General features: G+C 37.3%; 1 protein-coding gene across 6 annotated transcripts in view; it reads left to right on the top strand.

Annotated features, from left to right (window-relative positions):
- POU2F1 (POU class 2 homeobox 1) overlaps nucleotides 1-21385 on the top strand; it is a 208780-nt gene that overhangs the window by 174142 nt on the left and 13253 nt on the right. For all 6 annotated transcript variants that reach the window (XR_004249289.2, XR_009214595.1, XM_032161096.2 and 3 more), the window contains 6 exons: nucleotides 3322-3463; nucleotides 5024-5163; nucleotides 6213-6392; nucleotides 8455-8560; nucleotides 18971-19316; nucleotides 20037-20125. Coding sequence is in view for 4 of the 6 variants with exons in the window: in XM_032161096.2 (XP_032016987.1) it covers nucleotides 3322-3463; nucleotides 5024-5163; nucleotides 6213-6392; nucleotides 8455-8560; nucleotides 18971-19316; nucleotides 20037-20125 (1003 nt within the window). In the remaining 2 variants the exon portion in view is untranslated. The remainder of the gene's footprint in view (nucleotides 1-3321; nucleotides 3464-5023; nucleotides 5164-6212; nucleotides 6393-8454; nucleotides 8561-18970; nucleotides 19317-20036; nucleotides 20126-21385) is intronic.

Genomic DNA, 21385 nt, shown 5'->3' with positions numbered 1-21385 from the left:
TCTGTGTAAATATATGCATTATTAGATGTTTTAAAGTTATTTTCTAATTACATAATTGCTTATTAAAGGATTACCATGGCTGTCTTTCCATAATTAGAAAGCATGTCATAGCATAATACATTTATCACATGTGGTACATTCATTATTTCCCAATCCCAGTTTTTGTTCCTTTTTTGTTATGTTCTTTTTAAAAATATCAAAGGGATATAATATAGTTAAGATTATATATGAATCGACTACTTAAAACATTTACTTTTGTGAGTGATAACCCAAGATGGTTGTGAGTTGGGTTATCACGAAAGAGCATTAAACCAAGCCTATACCAAATTAATGAAAATTAGTATGTTAACTGAGGAGCCTGTTGCTTTTTATTCAGTTAAGCAATTTAAATGTGAAATAAAACATATTAATAAATGATAAAGTGAGTTTATTATTTATTATCATGGTTCTAGTTAGTGAATGGCATAGCTTTATTTCCAGCCACCACCTTAAGGTATCATTTCTTATAATTACTGTCATGATTTTTTAATAATATTTTATTTACTTTTTTTTTTTTTTTTTTTTTAGAGAGAGGGTCTCACTCTGTTGGCTCTGGCTGGAGTGCAGTGGCACAATTATAGCTCACTGCAGCCTCAAACTTCTGGGGTCAAGTGATCCTCCCACCTCAGCCTTCCAAGTAGCTGGGACTACAGGCACATGCACCACACACAGCTAATTTTTTTGTGTTTGGTAGAGATGGGGTCTTATGTTTCCAAGGCTGTTGACTTATTTTTTACTTGTTAAATTGTTACTTTTATATGCTTTTATAATAAGATAGAAGTTTGTGAAAATTTGTAGCTTATTGTGCAGTTACTATGCCAGAAAACACTTATTGCCATCTAACTGCTACATAAGTTCTTATACTCAAAGAATTGCAAGGTTTAGTTGGCACCAGCTGTAATCTAAACAAGGTGACCATGACATGAATATATGTGATACACAATGCGTTAAGTTCAATGCTTGACATATGGTAGGCACTTAGTGAATATTTGATTAAGTGAAGTAACATTTTATTTTATTTTATTTATTTTTTTGAGACAGAGTCTCACTTTATCACCCAGGCTGGAGTGCAGTGGCATGATCTCGGCTCACTGCAACCTCTGCCTCCCAGGTTTCAAGCAGTTCTCATGCCTCAGCCTTCTGAGTAGCTGGGATTACAGGCGCCTGCCACCACACCTGGCTAATTTTTGTATTTTTTAGTGGAGATGGGGTTTCGCCATGTTGGTCAGGCTGGTCTTGAACTCCTGACCTCAGGTGATCCACCTGCCTCGGCCTCCCAAAGTGCTGGGATTACAGGTGTGAGCCACGGTGCCCTGCCTGAATGAAGTAACATTTTAATAAATTATAGAGCTACAGGTATAGATAAACATAATCATCTATATCTTTAGACATATTTGTATACAGTATAATGGATAGCATTTATGCCCTGCTCACCACTAATTCTGGTTCTTTCACTTTTATGGTAATTGAAAGGAAATTAATAAACAGTCTACTTCAGTATATTCAGAACTGTCACTAAAACTTTCTGTGATGATGGGGTGTTCTGTACATTGGACATGGGGTGTCCAATACAATAGCCACTGTCTACTTACGGCTATTGAGCACTTGGAAGGGCTAGTGATGCTGGGGAACTGAATTTTTAATTTATTGGGTTTTAATTAATTTAAATAGCCACATGTGGCCGGTGGCTATATGGGAAGGCAGAGGATATCAATCACTTGAAGTTCAGGTATTCTGTGTGCCTCATTTTGTCTTACATTTCAATATTTCTCATCTGTTAAACTTTTTATCAGAAGTTGTTCACCGAAAAGAAAATGGGGTTTTAAAAATATGTTACTTTTTTAACCCGACTACCACCTAATAAAAATGTAGTATTCAATGCGCTAATAAAAAATGTAGTATTCAAAAGATGGATTAGGGGTGGGGGGGAATCAAAGGACTGGGATAATCCCAGTTCAAAATAAGTGTTGCCAGGATAGTTGAGAGTTGGCTGTCTCATAGTAGGATTAGTTGTATAGTACTTTGGACCAGAAATGATGTTGCCTTTCTGCCCTGTTACTAAACTAATTGAAATGAGTGGGTGAATCATTTAAACTCCGTGAGCCTCTGTTTCCTGTATATAAAGCAACTATCTTACGCTTTTTTTCCCACTTGATCAAGAGAGATTCAGCAAGAAGAAAAGCTCTGTATACATTTCAAAGGTTGTAGGCTTATAGAGAAAGACATCTTTTGTAATATATTCAGGGCATCATTGTTCTATTGCTGTAAGGTTACCAAGTTTCCAGTGCCCATGAAGGTTTGACTAAATGGGTCAAACCTCTCTACTGTGAATTTCTATTTCTATGATGGTTACAAAAGTAGTCTTTTAGAATACCTGTTTTTTGTAACTAACTTTGAAATCCAAACTAGGAGTGAAAATAGATTTTTTTTTTCACTGCATCCAGAAATACTTGATAGGGAAAAGAAGAAAGAGATGATTTCTAATTTTTAAAATGATTTTTGGGAAGTTTGATTAGTTCAGAAATATCTTGGGTTATCTAGAGAGTTATACGTAATATCTGTAGGTGATACAGATAAATTTATTTTTCTTTTTCTTTTTTAAATTTTTTTCTTTTTTTGAGACAGGGTCTCGCTCTGTCACCCAGACTGGAGTGCGGTGCCATGATCACGGCTTGCTACAGCCTTGACCTCCCGGGCTCAAGCGATCCTTCCAGCTCAACCTCCCAAGTGGCTAGGACTACAGGCACACGCCACCACGACTGGCTAATATTTGTATTTTTTGTAGATGTTTTGCCATGTTCTCCAGGCTGGTCTGGAAATCCTGGGCTCAAGCAATCCACCCATGTAGGCCTAGGCCTCCCAAAATGCTGGGATTAAAGGTGTGAGCCACTGTGCCCAGACCAGATAAATACATTTTTAAAGATTACTTAAATCACTTTGGTTGTATCAATTAAGGGGCTTGTTAGAATATTAGCACTATTTTTGATACCTAGTTGAAATTTTGGTATCTCCATGATTACATAAGGTGGCAAGAAGAGATTCAAAATGGGAAAGTATGTGGGACAGTATTGAACGTTGTAACGATTAGGCCTAAAAGAGTCCTCACAGTAACACTGTGACTGGCTTAGGGATGGAGTTTATGTGGGACCCCGTAAGTGGAATAATTATTGACTCTTTGTCTAAAGCAGTTATTGGAGCAACACCCCAGAGTGAAGGCTTTAAGCACTGGTGAGATGACTCTGTCTTTCCTCTCCTCTCCCTTCTGCTCTGTATTGTGTGTAGGGTGATGTTGGGCTCGCTATGGGGAAACTATATGGAAATGACTTCAGCCAAACTACCATCTCTCGCTTTGAAGCCTTGAACCTCAGCTTTAAGAACATGTGCAAGTTGAAGCCACTTTTAGAGAAGTGGCTAAATGATGCAGGTAAGTGACTGTAAAAGATATTTCTTTGTCATTCATTGAGATTTTACAGGGGGATTGTTATATAAATTGGGGTTTATATTTCTTACTCTATTTTTGTTGTTATAGAACCTTGAAGCTTATTAATCCTGGGAGGATTATTATAAATTATGGTGATATAAATCAGAAAGCTGATTCATTTAAATATTCTAGTAATTACAGTATAAATAATTAGCAGTAATTTTTAGTCTGAAATACTTCTTGTATTTGAGACAGGATTAGGAACACACACACAGTTGAAGGAATAGGATAAGTAAGGCTTTTGTATTTAGTTAAGCCTGAAGTAGAAGCTTATTGTTTCTTCCTTGATGAATTATCATAGAACTTGTTCTTGCAATAGTTCTGCTTTTGTTATTTAAATGACCACACATTTCATTCAGAAAAGTTGGACTACTAGCTTTGTCTTACGTTTTTTTGTGCTGAGAGTTCCTTTTGGAAGATTGGAATTTTGAGTCACAGGATCATAGACTATGAAAGCTGTAGGAGTCATGTAGATCCCTTAAACTATGGTTCTTATTGTAGATATGAACAAAAATTAGGCCTTTGGAAAAGACAAACCTGAAACACGCATCCTTGGACAGTTTTATTCAGTAGCTACGGGTGAGGCCTAGGCATCTGTTTCCCGAGTCCACAGATAAGAACCACTGGTTTACTCTTTCCATCTTATTTTATGTGTAGCAGAAACAAACTCAGATGTGTATGACGTGCCCAAGGTTATTAAACTGTGAAATTATAGAACCCTGTGATTTAACTTCAGAGAATTTATAAATATTTCATTTGTTTCTTTTCTTTTTACCCTAGATTATACCAATAAAATGAGAGGCCATTTACAAGATAAATATTAAACGTTCAGTAATTTCTAAGAAACTTTCTTCCTTTTATCCCCAGAACTTATAAACAAACAGAACTGGAGACATAGAATTGAGTTTAAGGATAGGAATAGTAAACCTCTTCTTTCTCAGAAACAGAAATCCAAAAGTAGTGGTAATATTGTCAACCATCCTAGCACAAAGAATGCCAATAAGGGCAGCAGAAATATCCATGGTAGTAAATATATATATATATGTTGGGGGGGGTAGGGGGCGAGTAGGGGGAGACATGGTCTCACTCTGTTGCCCAGGCTGAAGTGCAGTGGCACCATCTCAGCTCACTGCAACCTCCGCCTCCCGGGTTCAAGTGATTCTCCTGCCTCAGCCTCCCAAGTAACTGGGACCACAGGTGCACGCCACTGTGCCCAGCTAATTTTTGTATTTTTGGTAGAGATGGGGTTTTACCATGTTAGCCAGGCTGGTCTTGAACTCCTGACCTCAAGTGATCCTCCCGCCTCAGCCTCCCAAAGTGCTGGGATTACAGGTGTGAACCACCGTGCCCTGCCAATAAGCAATATTGTAATGTAGGTTATGTGAAAACCTTTTCATACTTGCATATAGCTTATTTTGTCAGTTTTGTTGTTAATATGCATATTATGCACATGAATCACTGTGCTCAGCTAATTTTATTTCTGTATTTTCTTCATTCTTACAGAGAACCTCTCATCTGATTCGTCCCTCTCCAGCCCAAGTGCCCTGAATTCTCCAGGAATTGAGGGCTTGAGCCGTAGGAGGAAGAAACGCACCAGCATAGAGACCAACATCCGTGTGGCCTTAGAGAAGAGTTTCTTGGAGGTCAGTGAGGATTTTACTTTTCTGTACATGGGATTGTCTGTGTAGTACTTAACATTAGTACTTAGTAGAAACTGTAGGTGGTAAAAGATGACATGTCAGCCTCTGCCCTTATGGATGATTATAAATAGGTGAAGTAAGTAAGTTACTAACATAGGAGACAGAACCAGAGTTCTGCAGGGTTCAGGAGAGACCAGAATCACATCCATGCGAGCACTGAGTATGAGAGGTGGCAGCTACCATCGGATACATAGAAATTAATTCCACAGACTAGAAAAGGTGGGGGGAAAGTACTTTAAGCAGAGGAAACGCATGAGCGTTTCCCCCCAGAGTGGGGGAGAAACACTGGAGTGAGGGAAACCATAGGGTGTATCAGGAGACACTCTAGTAGATTGGTTGGTTAAATTGTAGTGTCTGTATGCCTGGAATAATAGTTTGGGACTGGAACACTAGAGACCTTGAGTGTTAGGCTATGGAGCTTAAGTTAATGCAAGAGATATTTGGCAATTATTTTTTTGTACCAGGTAATATCATAACAAAAAGCTTTTAAGAAAATTTTGACATCTCTAATTCAGAAAAGACTTGAGCACATTGGGAGGACTCTGAATTAGGAATTTTTGTCAGCTCTGCCACTTACTGTGTGATTGGGCAAATCATGTGATTTCTTTAAGCTGAAGGTCCTTCGTCTGTGAAATACCTGCCTTTCTTACAGTGAGGTCCAAATTAGATAGCATGAAGCATGGAGAAAGGTTAAATTCCTATTAATACATGTGGTTGTACTGGTATTTTGTTAATTTCATTCACAATTAATAGATCTTAAAAATGAAAAACTATAGATATTCAAGGATAACTTATTCTAAGTTAATATGAGTAAGTTTAGTAGGTGTATGTTCATTAGAACTTCTATCTACACAATCTCTTTGTTGAAAGTGGCCTAATGTGGATGGTCATATGTATCCCAGCTTCATTTTCTAACCTGACGTGATTATGCCAGTAGTTCAAAAAGTTATTGCAAAGGATAGCTTTTGGAATTACCTTTTTTCACCCTGCAGAATCAAAAGCCTACCTCGGAAGAGATCACTATGATTGCTGATCAGCTCAATATGGAAAAAGAGGTGATTCGTGTTTGGTTTTGTAACCGCCGCCAGAAAGAAAAAAGAATCAACCCACCAAGCAGTGGTGGGACCAGCAGCTCACCTATCAAAGCAATTTTCCCAAGCCCAACTTCACTGGTAAGAATAAAAAATAGGGGGTGCAAGCTCAAGGGCTAATTTTTGCAATTTTACAAATGACCTGTTAAATCAGTTTATTTCATAATAGTAATTTAATGAATAAATACATCAAATAAATGCATGTAAATTTGTATTTTAGACATTATCAAGGTGATGAAATTCTCATTCTCTCTTTCCCTGTCTCTTGCGCTCTCTCTCTCTCTGCTGAGGTCACTAGTCTTGAGGTGCCCCTGCATGGAGGGTGAAATCTTGTGTTGTTATTAACCCAAGAACTTATTGGTCTTTCTTATTTTTTATTTATTTCTCTGTTTATTTTATTTTTTTGAGACAGTCTCACTCCATCACCCAGGCTGGAGTGCATTGGTGCGATCTCGGCTTACTGCAACCTCTGCCTCCTGGGTTCAAGCGATTCTTGTGCCTTGGCCTCTGAGTAGCTGGGATTACAGACGCGTACCACCATTCCTGGCTAATATTTTGTACTGTTAGTAGAAGCAGGGCTTCACCATGTTGGCCAGGCTGGTCTTGAACTCCTGACCTCAAGTGATCCACCTGCCTTAGCCTCCCAAAGTGCTGGGATTACAGGTGTGAGCCACCATTCCCAGTCTTTTTTTTTTTTTTTGAGACAGAGTTTCACTCTTGTTGCCCAGGCTGGAGTGCAATGGCACAATCTCAGCTCACTGCAACCTCTGCCTCCTGGGTTCAAGTGATTCCCCTGCCTCAGCCTCCCGAAGTAGCTGGGATTACAGGCGCCCGCCACCAGACCCAGCTAATTTTTTTGTATTTTTAGTTCAGACCAGGGTTTCATCATGTTCTCCACGCTGGTCTTGAACTCCTGACCTCAGGTGATCCACCTGCCTCAGCCTCCCAAAGTGCTGGGATTACAGGTGTGAGCCACCATGCACAGCCCACCTATCTTATTTTTTTAAGTGAACAATTTTAATTCTTTCATTGCATTTCCATCATACTCTTCTCTGGTATAGTTCATTAGATTACTCTGTAACCATGGGAGTAGATTTGCTGCTGATTCCAGTTATCTCAGAAAATCTTTAGTTACTTTTTATCCATGTTGAGTCCTAAAGCCCAATTTATTAAACTTACACTTACATGATTAAGTGACAGTAAATTACCAGATAACCTTCAGTTCTGAACTTGTATTAAAACAATCATCTCAGGTCTTTTACTTTGAAACAACATATGATTCTTTTCCTGTGAAGCCTCATTGAGTAACTTCGGCTGTTTGCATTATTCCTAGACTGAAGAGGCATACCGTGGTCGTGTGACTCCCTTGGTTTTTAGGATGATTATAAATTTGATTTCTACATTGTCAGGATTCAAAAGATGGGAATATTGTTGAGTTTGCATTTCTGTTCTTTTTAAATTTGGTTTTATTTTATTTGAATGTCATTCCATACTGGCAGGCTTTTTAAACTAAGGTCAGCATTAAAAGCACATGTTAGTTTATGTGAAGGTTGTAGTTGTTAAATGGTGGGTCTGTAGTCATAAAGTTATGAGATAGTTATGAAAAAGATAATTATTAAACAACAGTTTTGTTTTGTAAAGGTGATGTTTATGTTTTAGATTTGTACTAGAAGAAAGACAATATTTCTTGCAAAACTAGAATTCTTTGTTATTTCAAAACTAATCAGTTTTTTAAAAGTTTGCTTCACGTTATTTTCATAATTTTATTTTATTAAAATCAAACCTAAGGCAATACTGCCCCCCCACAGAGTCAAAAGTAAAAGTAATACATGTACCCCAGATTCCCTGATCCTGTCAAATAGTTTTCTTATTTAGGTAAAGTTGATAATTAGTATAATGTTTCTTACCGACTTAGAGTATATCTGTCTCAATGCTATTGAAATTTAGAAACTTTTTATTATTTATTTTTAAAACCCAGGCAAAGCTATCTGTGATATCAGTGAACAACCATCTTCCAATAGCAGCTTTCCAACATAGGATGTCAGGTGTCTCAATTCCAAGATCAAAGAATGACTGTAAAATCATTTCCTCTTTAAGTTTTGATTTTAAGTGCTTTGTCCATGTTTTCATTTCTGACCTCAAGGTGGCGACCACACCAAGCCTTGTGACTAGCAGTGCAGCAACTACCCTCACAGTCAGCCCTGTCCTCCCTCTGACCAGTGCTGCTGTGACGAATCTTTCAGTTACAGGTAAGCAGCTGCCAGGCCATGCACCTGCTGAGCACATGGGAGGCCCATGATAGGTTATTATAAGAATCTGCCATTAAATTGTGAATTAAGGCTCCAACTAAAGATAGCTGTTGCTCATAAACATCAATTTTCTTTAAAGTAACTCCTTTCCTTAAAAGCCTTCAATAGCTGTGGCTTTTTTCATTCAGAAAAACATCCAAGTTTGTCAGTTCATGAAGATTATTTCCGGCCTGAACCTGATCTCCCCACTAGTCTTTTGCCTACCCCACCCTCAACACACAGGAGGGCTCCATCCATACCTTTGTAAACATCCCTACAATGGAAATGTCCATCTTAGCCTGCAGTTCTTGATCTGTTACTGATAAAACTATACCAGCTTGTATGTCAATTTTCTTGGAAATATTCTTTAGCTTTCCCAGGAGACTATTCATTTCCACGTACCTGTATTATAAATGATTTTATTTTTACACACCTGTCTTTCCCAATAGACTGCACTTCTCAAAAGATTTGATTATTCTTTCTGAACTCTTGATGCCTAGCTCAGTGCATGACATACTCACTGTAAAATGAATGTTTTGTTTTTTTTTTTCCTTTGGCCTCTTTTAAATAGCAAATTTTCCAGATAAATTTAAAATCACTTAGCACTGTCATCAGATGTTTTTTAGTGATACATAGTGCATAAGACATGCTGTAATTATTCACCAGGTTGGTTATTTGCTAGTAAATCATTGGGTAGATTAATGATATTTCATAATGAAACTTGATTTAACCTAGAGGTGGGGACTTTTATTTTTCTCACTCATGTTTTAAATTTACAATGCCTCCTTGGTGCTATGACCTACCCATGATGTAAAAATTGAATAAATGGCTTTATATTATATTAAATTTCTACATTATTAGAACATTTTTGTTTATTTTTTTCTGCATCCAATCATCCATTAATTTTTGCTTATGTTAAACAGTACTTCTTGACCTCTTCTGGATGTTGGACATTTTTAAGAATTTGAAAGCTACAGACTTTTCCTCACACAAAATAGACATATACACAATTTTTAGTAAAATTTAAGGAGGTTTATAAATGACAACTCTCATCAACCTCCCACCCCAAGGCTATTTGTGGATACCTACAGGTTCCAGTTTTGATAACCTTGGTTCAAGAATATATTTAAGAACCTTGGTTAAGAATATATATAATATTGAGCACTTCCACTTAATAAGCAAACTGTTAGGGATTGATTGGCATTGTGTCGGGCACCAAGAACATGAAGAACCATCTCTGAGGACCTTATTGTCCAAATTGACTGCCAGTCACCTGGTAAATTATGAACTGAATCTTACCTTCCCAACAAATTATGTTGCTTTAGGTCTAAAAATACCTGTCTTTTACAGAAATTTTTTTTAATAGTTTACACATTAAGAACAAATAGCTTTGCAGTTTTCTTAAAATATGGGGAAAATCAAAGTAATTTTAGATTTTAGTACTCAAAACTAGCTAAAAATTTGCATCAGTTTTTGATACTTCTTACCAGTCACATTTTCTTGAACTCTTAGCCTATTTATTTAGATCTAATTGTAATTTTTTTCTGACATGTTGATAATTTTTCCTGGAGTGAATTTTTTTTTAATTATTAAAAACATTATTAGGAAATTCAAACAGGAAAAACAATCACAAGTACCATTTTTATTTTCTCCTTAAATCTTTTTTATATGTACATGTATATACAGTTTCAGTAGTATTTGTACAGTACAGTATTTGATTGCAGCCTTGTGATACTCTAAGCAGAGTACTCAGGCTCTGCCTGGACACCTGACCCACAAAAACTATGAGATGATAAATTGTGATGATTTAAGCTGCTAAATTTGTGTTGTTGCTCCTTGAAAGAGAAGAAGAGTCAGTGTCAAGTGGATTTTCTTTTCTTACTCTTTTATCAGCCGTTGCTCAAAACCATGCCCACTTTTAATTTGTTTTTCGTCTTTGGACTGTAACTTTTTTGTACAGCCTCTTTTCCTCTGATATTTTTATACTGCCTTTTTTTTTTCTCTGTTGAGAAAAGTAGCATGTTTCTTTATCATGTTATTTATTAAAGACAGCCAATGTCTTAATCATACAACTTATCTAATGCAATCTGCTTTCTTCCTGAAGACTTTCTTCTTGAGATTTCTATGATTGCTTATTTTAAATTGTTTTCCTTGTTTTCCTGAGTTAGATCCAATGTTTCTCAGATCCCCTGTCATCCTCTTTGATTCCTTTTTGTCTGGAGCACGTTCTCAAGTAATTTTATTTAGAAAGGTTACATGGGAGGTAAAACTTCTAAATACATGTATAACTGAGAAGTATTTATTTTGCCTTCACAGTTTTTTTTGGAGTTTGTCCAGTTACAAAAGTATTTTTCCTTTGAATTTTGTTGTGTTTTAGCATCTAGTGTTGCTAGTGAAAAGTCTGATTTCAATCTCTTTTTCCTTGTTTTTTCTCTCTGTAAACCTTAAGGGTTTTTTTAAAATCTTATACTGTTCTAAAATTTCACTACAAGGTTTCAAAGAAGGGGCCTTTTAAAACTTGCCCTCATTGGCCTTCAGCAAGCATTTTCAATGTGAATTAATGTCTTTCTTGGACTCTGATAATTTATCTTTTTTTTTAAGTTGGGATTTTTTGGCATTCACTCTGTTTATTCATTTTGTGTCATTTGTAACGTGCTGTTGGCTTTTTTCATTGTCTGGTGATTTTTGATTATTTATTCATCGTGATGAATGCAAGATTACATTACTTATTATCAGTAGCCTGTAAGGGTTTTTCCTGACATTGTGTAGCTTCTGTTACTCAAGAGTCCCCTCCCCTGAATGGAAGGGCTCGCGGTGAGCTGTGAATGTGAATAAAGAACTACCAAACTTTATTTCAGCCTATGAACAGGAAGCAGGCAGGCAAACGAGGCTTTCTGTCATACTTTTCCAAAATGAGGGGTATCTTTACTCATGCATGCAAGTGCCTACACTAGAATCCTTAGCGTTCCATAGTCAGATTTTATTTTCTTTGAAGAGTAGGTGATTTTGGTTCTGTTCATTTGAGAGGTCTGGTAGAAGGAGGGAAAGGCCCACTGTGAGAGCTATTATGTGAATAGTCCTTGAATCACCCTGTTCTCTGACCCTATTTCCATCTACCTCAGTATCTGACAAATAACTCTGAGCTGGGACTCTCTGTAAGGCTCCATCAGAGTGAATAATTTCCTCCTCTATCATAGTCTTCTCCTCTGCCCTTCTGGATTATGGTTGATTTCTCCACCATCCAGCGAACCTTTTTCTCATTTCTGTAAATCTGTCTAAATCTCAAAACCTCTGATATCTGTCACCAGAGCTCTTTTTCCCTTTTGTATCTCTTTACTATTATTTGGAATAGGATTTTAGAAATGAAGGGAAAAACCATATCCTCAATACTATCTTCTAAGAAAAATCATGTTTGATTGATGTGGTCATCTTATTTTCCCATAGGTATGTTTGACACATAATAGGTCCTTGGTAAACATTCTAAAATAGATGCAAGAGTGATCATTGCCATACTCCTCCAGAAAGATGAGTGTTCCATTGTGTCTCAAAAACTTGTAAAAATTCCACAGCCCTTAATAATCTCAACCAAACATGCCCTGCCCCCAATTCATTTTCCAAAACATTTTTCATAATGACAAAATTGTTGATTCCTCAGGAAGATATAGCAACTATAATTATATAGCCACCTAACAACAAAGGCCCAAGATACAGGAAACAAAAAGGAATAAAGTTCAAAGAAGAAATAGACAATTCAACAATAACAGTTGCAGACATTTATTTGAGCCACGTTAAAAAAAAAAAAAATTCAGGCCATGTGCAGTGGCTTATGCCTATAATCCCAGCACTTTGGTAGGCCAAGGTGGAAGGATCGCTTGAGTCCAGGAGTTCAAAACCTGCCTGGGCAACATAGTAAGACCTTGTCTCTACAAAAAAAAAAAAAAAATGAACAAAATTAGCCAGGCGTGGTGGCACATGCCTATAGTCCTAGCTACTCGGGAAGCTGAGGTGGGAGGGTCACTTGAGCCTGGGAAGTTGAGGCTGCAGTAAGCTGAGATTGTACCACTGCACTCCAGCCTGAGAACAGAGCAAGACCCTGTTTGGGGGGAAGAAAAAAAAGCCGTGAAGGATATACAAGATTTGAGCACTATCAACCAACTTATTCTAACTGCTATCTGCAGAACACTTCGTCTAGCAACAGCAGAAAACACATCCTTTTTATGTACACATGGAACATCCATCTCCCAGGATACTTTTAGCCATAAAACAAGTTTCAGTAAATTAAAAAGGATTAAAATCATACAAAGTGTGTTGTCTGATGACAACTGAGATAACCTAGAAATTAACAATAGAAAGAAATTTGGGAAGTCCCCATGTATTTGAAAATTAAAACATGCATCAGAGAAGAAATAACATTCCTCTTCTGTTTTCCTATCAGGCCAGTATTACCCAGATACCCAAGCTTAGATAAATATCACAAGAAAAAAAATTACAAACTGATATTCCTCAGGAAAATATAAACCAAAACTCTCAAAAGAATCTTAGCAAGTCAAATCCAGCAACATACTAAAAAAATCAAACAATTATATACATCATGGCCAAGGAGGATTTATCTCCCAGAAATGTATGGTTAGTACAATAACTGAACATCAATTAATGTAACACATTATAATAGAAGAAAGGACAAAAACCACATAATCATCTCAGTGGATACAGAAAAGATATTTGTAAAAATCCAAAACCCATTCATGATGGAAGCTGAAATACAAAGGAACTGTCTCACCTGATAAAGAGCACTTACTAAAACTCTCCAGCAAATAGAATACTTAATGGCAAAAGACTGAATACTTTCCTCACTAAGATTGAGAATTAGGTAAGAGTGTTTGTTTGCTCTTGTGGACTTCTGATTAACATGGTCCTGGAGGTTATAGCCTCTAGTAAGGGGGAGAAAAAAAACGAAAGACAATTTGGAAAGGAAGAAGTTAAACTGCTTCTATTTGCATTATTCTACATGTATAAAAATACCAAGGAATTCACCAAAAAAAGAAAGATATCTAGGATAATCAATAAATTCAGTATTGTTGCAGAATACAAGATTGGTATATAAAAAAATCAATTACATTTGTATATACTATCAATGGACAGTTCAAAAATGAAATTTAGGAAATAACTTGTATGTAACAGTATCAAAAGAATAAAATACTTAGGAATAAACTTAACAAAAGAAGTGTAAGACTTGAACAATGAAAACTACAATTTGCTGAAAGAAGTTAAAAGAAGTCTAAATAAAGAGATTTCATATTCCATATTCATGTTTTGGAAGACTAAGCATTCTTAACATGACAGTTTTTCTCCAGCTTGAGATATGTGTGCATATCTCTCTCTGATTTCAAGGTTTATCCACATTATAGCATAAATATATTTTTTATTTTATATATATATATATGTATATATGTTTTTTATTATTATTTGTTCTCGAGACAGGGTATTGCCCTATCACAGTGGCGCAATCACAGTTCACCGCAGCCTCAACTTCCCAGGCTCAAGCAATCCTCCCGCTTCAGCCTCCCCAGTAGCTAGGACTATAGCCACATGCCACCCGCCCAGCTTATTTTTGTATTTTTTGTAGAGACGAGGTTTTGCCATATTGCCCAGGCTGGTCTCGAACTCCCGGGCTCAAGCAATTCACCCACCTTGGCCTCCCAAAGTGCTGGGATTACAGGCATGAGCCACCATGCTCAGTCTTGCAGCTTGATTTATAGATTCAACAAAATCATAGTAAAAATTCCAACAGGTTTTTTCTTTGTTTTGTTTTAAAGAAATCGATAAACTCTTGGAAGGGACCAAGAATAGCCAAAACAATTTTGAAAAAGAATGAAATCAGAGCATTTTCATGTCCTGATTTCAAAGTTTACTGTAAAGCAACAATAATCAAAGCAGTGTATTACTAGTGTACATATAGATATAATAGATTAAATGGAACAAAATTAAGAGTCCAGAAGCAAAACTTTAAATTTATGCTTTATTGATTTTTGACAGAGGTGCCAAGGCAATTCAATAGGGAAAGGATAGTCTTCAACAAATGGTTCTAGGACAACTGGATATCCATATGCAGAAAGAGGAGTAGAGGAATTTAGATCCTTACCTTACACTGTGCATAAAAATTAACTGAAATGGATGAAAGGCCTAAATATAAGAGCTGAAACTATAAAGTTTCTAGTAAATAAAGTAGGACAAAATCTTTGTGACCCTGGGTTAAGCAAAGAGTTCATAGATACAGCACCAAGAGAACAATCCATAAAAGAAAAAAAAATTAGTAAATTCAGCTTTATCAAAAGTAAAATCTTTTGCGCTTCAAAAGCCACAGACTGAGAGAAAACATTTGCAGATCACATATCCAATAAAGAAATTGTGTCTAGAATGTATAAACAACTCTTACAACTCAATAGTAAGAATATAAACAACTCAGATTTTTAAGTGGACAAATGTTGGTTTACATTTTACCAAGGAAGATAATAGGAGTGACTAGTAAGCACATGGAGAGATGTGTGACGTTAGCATTACTCATTAGGGAAATGCAGATTAAAACTATAGTGAGATACTAGTTTGTACTCACTAGAATGGCTATAATCAAAAAGACCCAAGATGATAAATGTTGGGAAGGATGTGGAGAAACTGGAACTTTCATGCATTGCTTGTAGGGATGTAGAATGATACAACTTCGGAAAACACCTTAGCAGTTCTTTTAAACATAAATTTACCGTCCTACCCAGCAATTTCCCCAAGAGAAATGAAGACATTTCTACACAAAAACTTTAATATGAGTGTTCATATAGCAGCCTTATTTATAATATCCAAAAACTGGAAACAAACCAGTGCTCATCAACTGGTGAATGGATAAACAAAATGTGTTATATCTACACAGTGGAATATTATTCAGCCATAAAAATTAATGAGGTATTGATTTGTGCTACGATGTGGATGAACCTTGAAAACAGAATGCTAAGTAAAAGAAGCCAGATGCAAGAGACTACATATTGTATGATTCCATTTGTGTGAAATGTCCACAAAAATCTATAGAGACAAAAAGCAGGTAACTAGGTAGGAGTGTGACATGATTACAAACAGGCACAAGGGATCTTTTTTGGGAGTGGAAATGTCATAATCTGGATTGTGATGATGGTTGTATAATTAAGTTGATTAAAAGTCATCAAATTTTAAAGCTGGATGAATTTTGATGTGCTTACTAGTCACTCCTATATCTTCCTTGGTAAAATGTAAACTAACATTTGTCCACTTAAAAATCTGAGTTGTTTATATTCTTACTATTGAGTTGTAAGAGTTGTTTATACATTCTGACACAATTCCAATTCCTTTATTGGATATGTAATCTGCAAATGTTTTCTCTCAGTCTGTGGCTTTTGAAGCGCAAAAGATTTTACCTTTGATGACGTTGAATTCACTGATTTTTTTTTTTCTTTTATGGATCGTTCTCTTGGTGCTGTGTCTATGAACTCCTTGTTTAACTCAAGGTCACAAAGATTTTGTCCTACTTTATTTACTAGAAACTTTATAGTTTCAGCTCTTATATTTAGGCCTTTGATCTGTTTTAGTTAATTTTTATGCACAGTGTAAGGTAAAGATCTAAATTCCTCTTTCTGCATATGGATATCCAGTTTATAAGTTGTACCTCAATAAAAGCTGTTTGAGAAAAAACAAGACAGGGCGGGAAGCACAGGGAAGTGCCAGGTACTATATACACACCTTGACTATAGCTTCCGACTGCCCCTGTGAGGTGGGTGGTGGCATCTTATTTTGCTGTTGAGGACATTGAGGCTCAGCAACAATAAGTTCACTAGTGAAAGTTACCCAAGTAATTAAATTGCCAAGTTGCCAAGAATTTACAGTCATGAAATAACATATATTGATTAAAACATGACTCACTGACCACGATAATTAATTTAAAGATAACTTTAAGTTGTTATACCATAATGCATATTTATATAACATTTATATTGGAGACACCTAGAACAATTTTGAATGCTTCTGGAGTCATCATCTCCTGGCCTAGGTTAAATTCACTGATAAAATTTGACTGGGATTTTCTTTGTAAACTTAAGGGATTTAAGAAAACAGTTGGTGAATGCTTTGAAGGTGGCCGGAGAGTAAAGAAATAACTATTTTAAGTCTTTTGAGCTCAAGATATTAGGACTTACAAGAATAGGCAATTTCAATTTCAGAACTTTGAAAGGGAAGTAGTACCCGTAGGTAAAATCGGGTTAGATAAGGTGAGAAATTGGTCAAAAAAAGATTGAAAGTACATTGAAATTGCTTAGCATGGAAGAGAAATAAAAGATGTTCACCTTACTATACGACAGGGGGCATGTCTTAAGATTAAAGTGAAAAAGGGTATATGAATCTGCCTAACACAGGACCCTACACAGCATCCAGTGTTCAGTGGTTGATTGTTCTGAGAGATTTAGAACCAAAGAAGTAATGAACGAAAATAGAATTCATAGTATCTACAAAGATGTAATGATATTTAGGGGCAGTGGCAATAAAAATAAATCATTTATATTTTTCAGAAGGGTAGACAGAGGAAGAAAGCCTTCCTTTTTATTTAACAATAAGAACATTATGTTTACCTCATTCATTTGGCGGCCACTTTCACACAGCTTTATAGGAGGTGGAGAAAGTAGTCAGTGCTGAAACAGATGATGTCTGAGTCTCTCCCAACCCTGTGACATGTGATAAAAACTGAAGAGTGGAAGTGAGAAGAGAGTTCAATTCTAGGTGTTCTTAGTACAGACCAGAAGGTTTTAAAACAGATTTTGGAAGGACAAAATTGCCTGAATTTGTAACAAGATTGTTATGAAAGAAGAGCATGTTCTGAAGCTTGGTAAAAGATTTCATCACCAAAAAATGTTATTATTATTATTTTTTTTTTTTTTTAACGGAGTCTTACTTCGTCACCCAGGCTGGAGTGTAATGGCGTGATCTCGGCTCACTGCAACCTGCACCTCTTGGGCTCAAGCAGTTCTCCTGCCTCAGCCTCCTGAGTAGCTGGGATTACAGGCGCCCACCACCATGCCTGGCTAGTTTTTGTTATTTTTAATAGAGATGGGGTTTCACCACATTGGCCAGGCTGGTTTCGAACTCCTGACCTCAAATGATCCACTCACCTTGGCCTCCCAAAGTGCTGGGATCACAGGCGTGAGCCACCACACCTGGCCTTGTCTTACCATTTTCAGTGGGGCTACTAGAAATTTTTAAATTACATATGTCTTGTATTTCTGTTAGACAACGCTGATATCATTAAATAATCCCAGTGAATGTGTTTTAGTGTTTAGTAATGATATATTTAATGTCAGTTAGTCGTTTATATCCAAATGTTCATTCTCCTTAAACCAAAAGCATATTCAGGCACTTTTTTCTAAGACCTCACAAATAATTTCTTTTTTGTTTTTTTTCTTGAGACGGAGTCTTGCTCTATCTCCAGGCTGGAGTGCAGTGGCGCAATCTTGGCTCACTGCAACCTCTGCCTCCCAGCTTCAAGCGATTCTCCTGCCTTAGCCTCCCGAGTAGCTGGAACTACAGGCGCGTGCCACCACGCCCAGCTAATTTTCATATTTTTAGTAGAGACGGGGTTTCACCATGTTGGCCAGGATGGTCTCAATCTCTTGACCTCGTGATCCGCCCACCTCAGCCTCCCAAAGTGCTGAGATTACAGGTGTGAGCCACCACACCCGGCCTACAAATAATAATTTCTTAGATCTTAATTTTTATGCTAACTTTTATGAGATTCATAGTATCATTGTATGTTGTTTTTTTTTTTTACCACAGTGGACTTTGAGAGCTAATTTTTATTACAGAATAGTTATTTGAATGTAGAGAAGGCATGTAGTCATTTTTATACTATGTTGTTGTTGATACTGAATTCTTAGAAAAGTATATAACTTTCTGTTTTTCTTCTCCTTGTTTTGATTTTTCTGAGGAGACCCCTAAGGAGATTTCTGAATGAAAAGAGCTTTACAGAAGTTTTTCTTCTTTTGCTTTCTTTTTCTTCCCCAAAGCAGTTGTATTCCATAATTAGAGCTTCTATGATTATTTTGTTTCTTGAATAGAAAATAGGCAATGAAAAATTTCTCTGTTTCTTTCATTGCTCATGTCTCTTAAAGTAGGGTTCCTAGCTGTGATTCTAAAATGTTTGGTTTTGTAGTTAATTTCCATAAAAGCACTAAACTAGGTTATTAAAGGACAACTTCACTACGTGGTAGGTTAATTATTCCATTGATTATAGAGTTTGGCTGAGTAAAGCCACCATTCTTCCAAAACCATTTACAAAAGGTCATCTTCTAATCTGTTTCTCTTCAGGCACTTCAGACACCACCTCCAACAACACAGCAACCGTGATTTCCACAGCGCCTCCAGCTTCCTCAGCAGTCACGTCCCCCTCTCTGAGTCCGTCCCCTTCTGCCTCAGCCTCCACCTCCGAGGCATCCAGTGCCAGTGAGACCAGCACAACACAGACCACCTCCACTCCTTTGTCCTCCCCTCTTGGGACCAGCCAGGTGATGGTGACAGCGTCAGGTTTGCAAACAGCAGCAGCTGCTGCCCTTCAAGGAGCTGCACAGTTGCCAGCAAATGCCAGTCTTGCTGCCATGGCAGCTGCTGCAGGACTAAACCCAAGCCTGATGGCACCCTCACAGTTTGCGGCTGGGTAAGGCGCTTTCTCATCTCATTCACATCTGAGGTGGAGGTCATCCCTGGAATTACTCATAGGGGAGACTTTACATCACTGACTTAGATGGGGAAAAAAAATGTCTTTAAAGCAGTAATCTCTTTGAGGTGGACTGTTTTGTGATTATACAAGGACTTTGATTATATTTGAGTTTAAGTTTCTTAACACCCTGGGAAGGGCAGTAGTCATACCTTTGTTTCCAGATGAAGACCCAAAATACCAGGTCACTAATTACCTTAGTGACGGGGCCAGGAAGAAAGCCTAGAATTCTTGACTCTTATTTTCCCCATTAAACTCTCTCAACTGCCTACTTCCTAATTCTCAAGCATAGATGAGAGATGTAATAGGAGTCTCAATTTTATACTGTTATTGTCACACATTATAAGAATTATCTTGTAAATATATCTTTTTCTCTAGAATATTTCTTTCATTTTGGAAAAAAAGAAAAAAGTCTTTCAAAGAAAGGTCAAAATGACTGTAAAAGTTTTACATTTTGTGCTGATCATAACCTCGTTTGTATGAGTAAGCATCCAGGAAAGCAGTAACTGAGAAGCACAAACCATAGAAGAATAAAGAAAAATAAATATTTCCACCTATTTCCCCAGCTGGATTTTCGTTTTGTAAGTTCCTTTTGGTGTGTTGTCAAAATGAGACCTGCGTCTGCATGGTAATAAAGTGACTCCTGTTTTGGACTTGCAGAGGTGCCTTACTCAGTCTGAATCCAGGGACCCTGAGCGGTGCTCTCAGCCCAGCTCTAATGAGCAACAGTACACTGGCAACTATTCAAGGTCAGTAGAAGCCTTTTTCTTACTTTGGTGGCATGCACGTGTGTGTGTGTGTGTGTGTGTGTGTGTGTGTGTCTGTGTGTGCTTAAGAGAGAGAGAGAGAGGAAGTCTGCTTTGCTAGAGGTAAAAGTGATAGAAAAGATAGTCAAATGCTGACTAACTTGTTCTTGAGAACTAAGAAAATGTCTTCGTAAAAAAGCTTTGTAAGAAAAGTATAGGTGTTAGTATGTGAGTAAAAGCAGGAAATATACTTAGTTTGGTATATGGTAAGAAACCAGAACTTTTATGCTAATATTGATCTTATGTGAATAGACTTGAAGCCAGATTTTTTTCCCCTGGTGAGTTTATCCCAAGTATTTTTTTTTTTTTTTTTTGAGACGGAGTCTCGCTCTGTCACCCAGGCTTGAGTGCAGTGGCGCGATCTCGGCTCACTGCAAGCTCCGCCTCCCGGGTTCACGCCATTCTCCTGCCTCAGTCTCTCCGAGTAGCTGGGACTACAGGCGCCCGCCACCACGCCCGGCTAATTTTTTTATATTTTTAGTAGAGACAGGGTTTCACCGTGGTCTCGATCTCCTGACTTGTGATCCGCCCGCCTCGGCCTCCCAAAGTGCTGGGATTACAAGCGTGAGCCACCGCGCCCGGCTATCCCAAGTATTAATCTAAAACCCATCTCAAGGCAAACTTGACCAAGTAAGACTCTCCAGTCCCCAGCCCCACTCCTGAGAAAGCTGTGCATGGGAAAGTCCTATAATGAACAAACATTGGAACACATCAGGTGGACCTCAGGAGTGCTTTTAATTCTCATTAGGTTCTGCTCTTTTTGTATCGCCATTAGTGTAGAACATATATTCTCTTGGATTATAATGTCTCTTTTCCAAGCTCAGGTGGGTTCCTTTTGCCTTTTAGCATGTTACCCAGGGCAATATTCATTCCATATAATGAAGGGTTCCACTTATTTAGTACCTAAGCTTTCTGTCTAAAAATGTTTACTGTTATGTGATTGAGGGAAACAATTTGAGAGACATCACTAATTAATTAGAATTTTTTTCTTAAAATAGTTTTGATAAAAGGCTGAGGCAGGAGGATCACTTGAGGCCATGAGTTCAAGACTGCAGTGTGCTATGATCATGCCTGTGAATAGCCATTGCACCCCAGCGTAGGCAACACAGTGAGACCCTGTTTCTAAAAAAAAAAGTGTTTTGTGCATAAATGAGAATTCTCAGGGCCAAAAATAGCTGTTAGCCAACCTAAATTAAGATTAAT

This window comes from Hylobates moloch, unplaced genomic scaffold, assembly GCF_009828535.3.
Source record: "Hylobates moloch isolate HMO894 unplaced genomic scaffold, HMol_V3 SCAFFOLD_8, whole genome shotgun sequence".
NCBI classification, from domain to species: Eukaryota; Metazoa; Chordata; class Mammalia; order Primates; family Hylobatidae; genus Hylobates; species Hylobates moloch.
The sequence above is the reverse complement of the archived record's forward strand: the minus strand, read 5'-3'. Positions and strand labels throughout refer to the sequence as shown.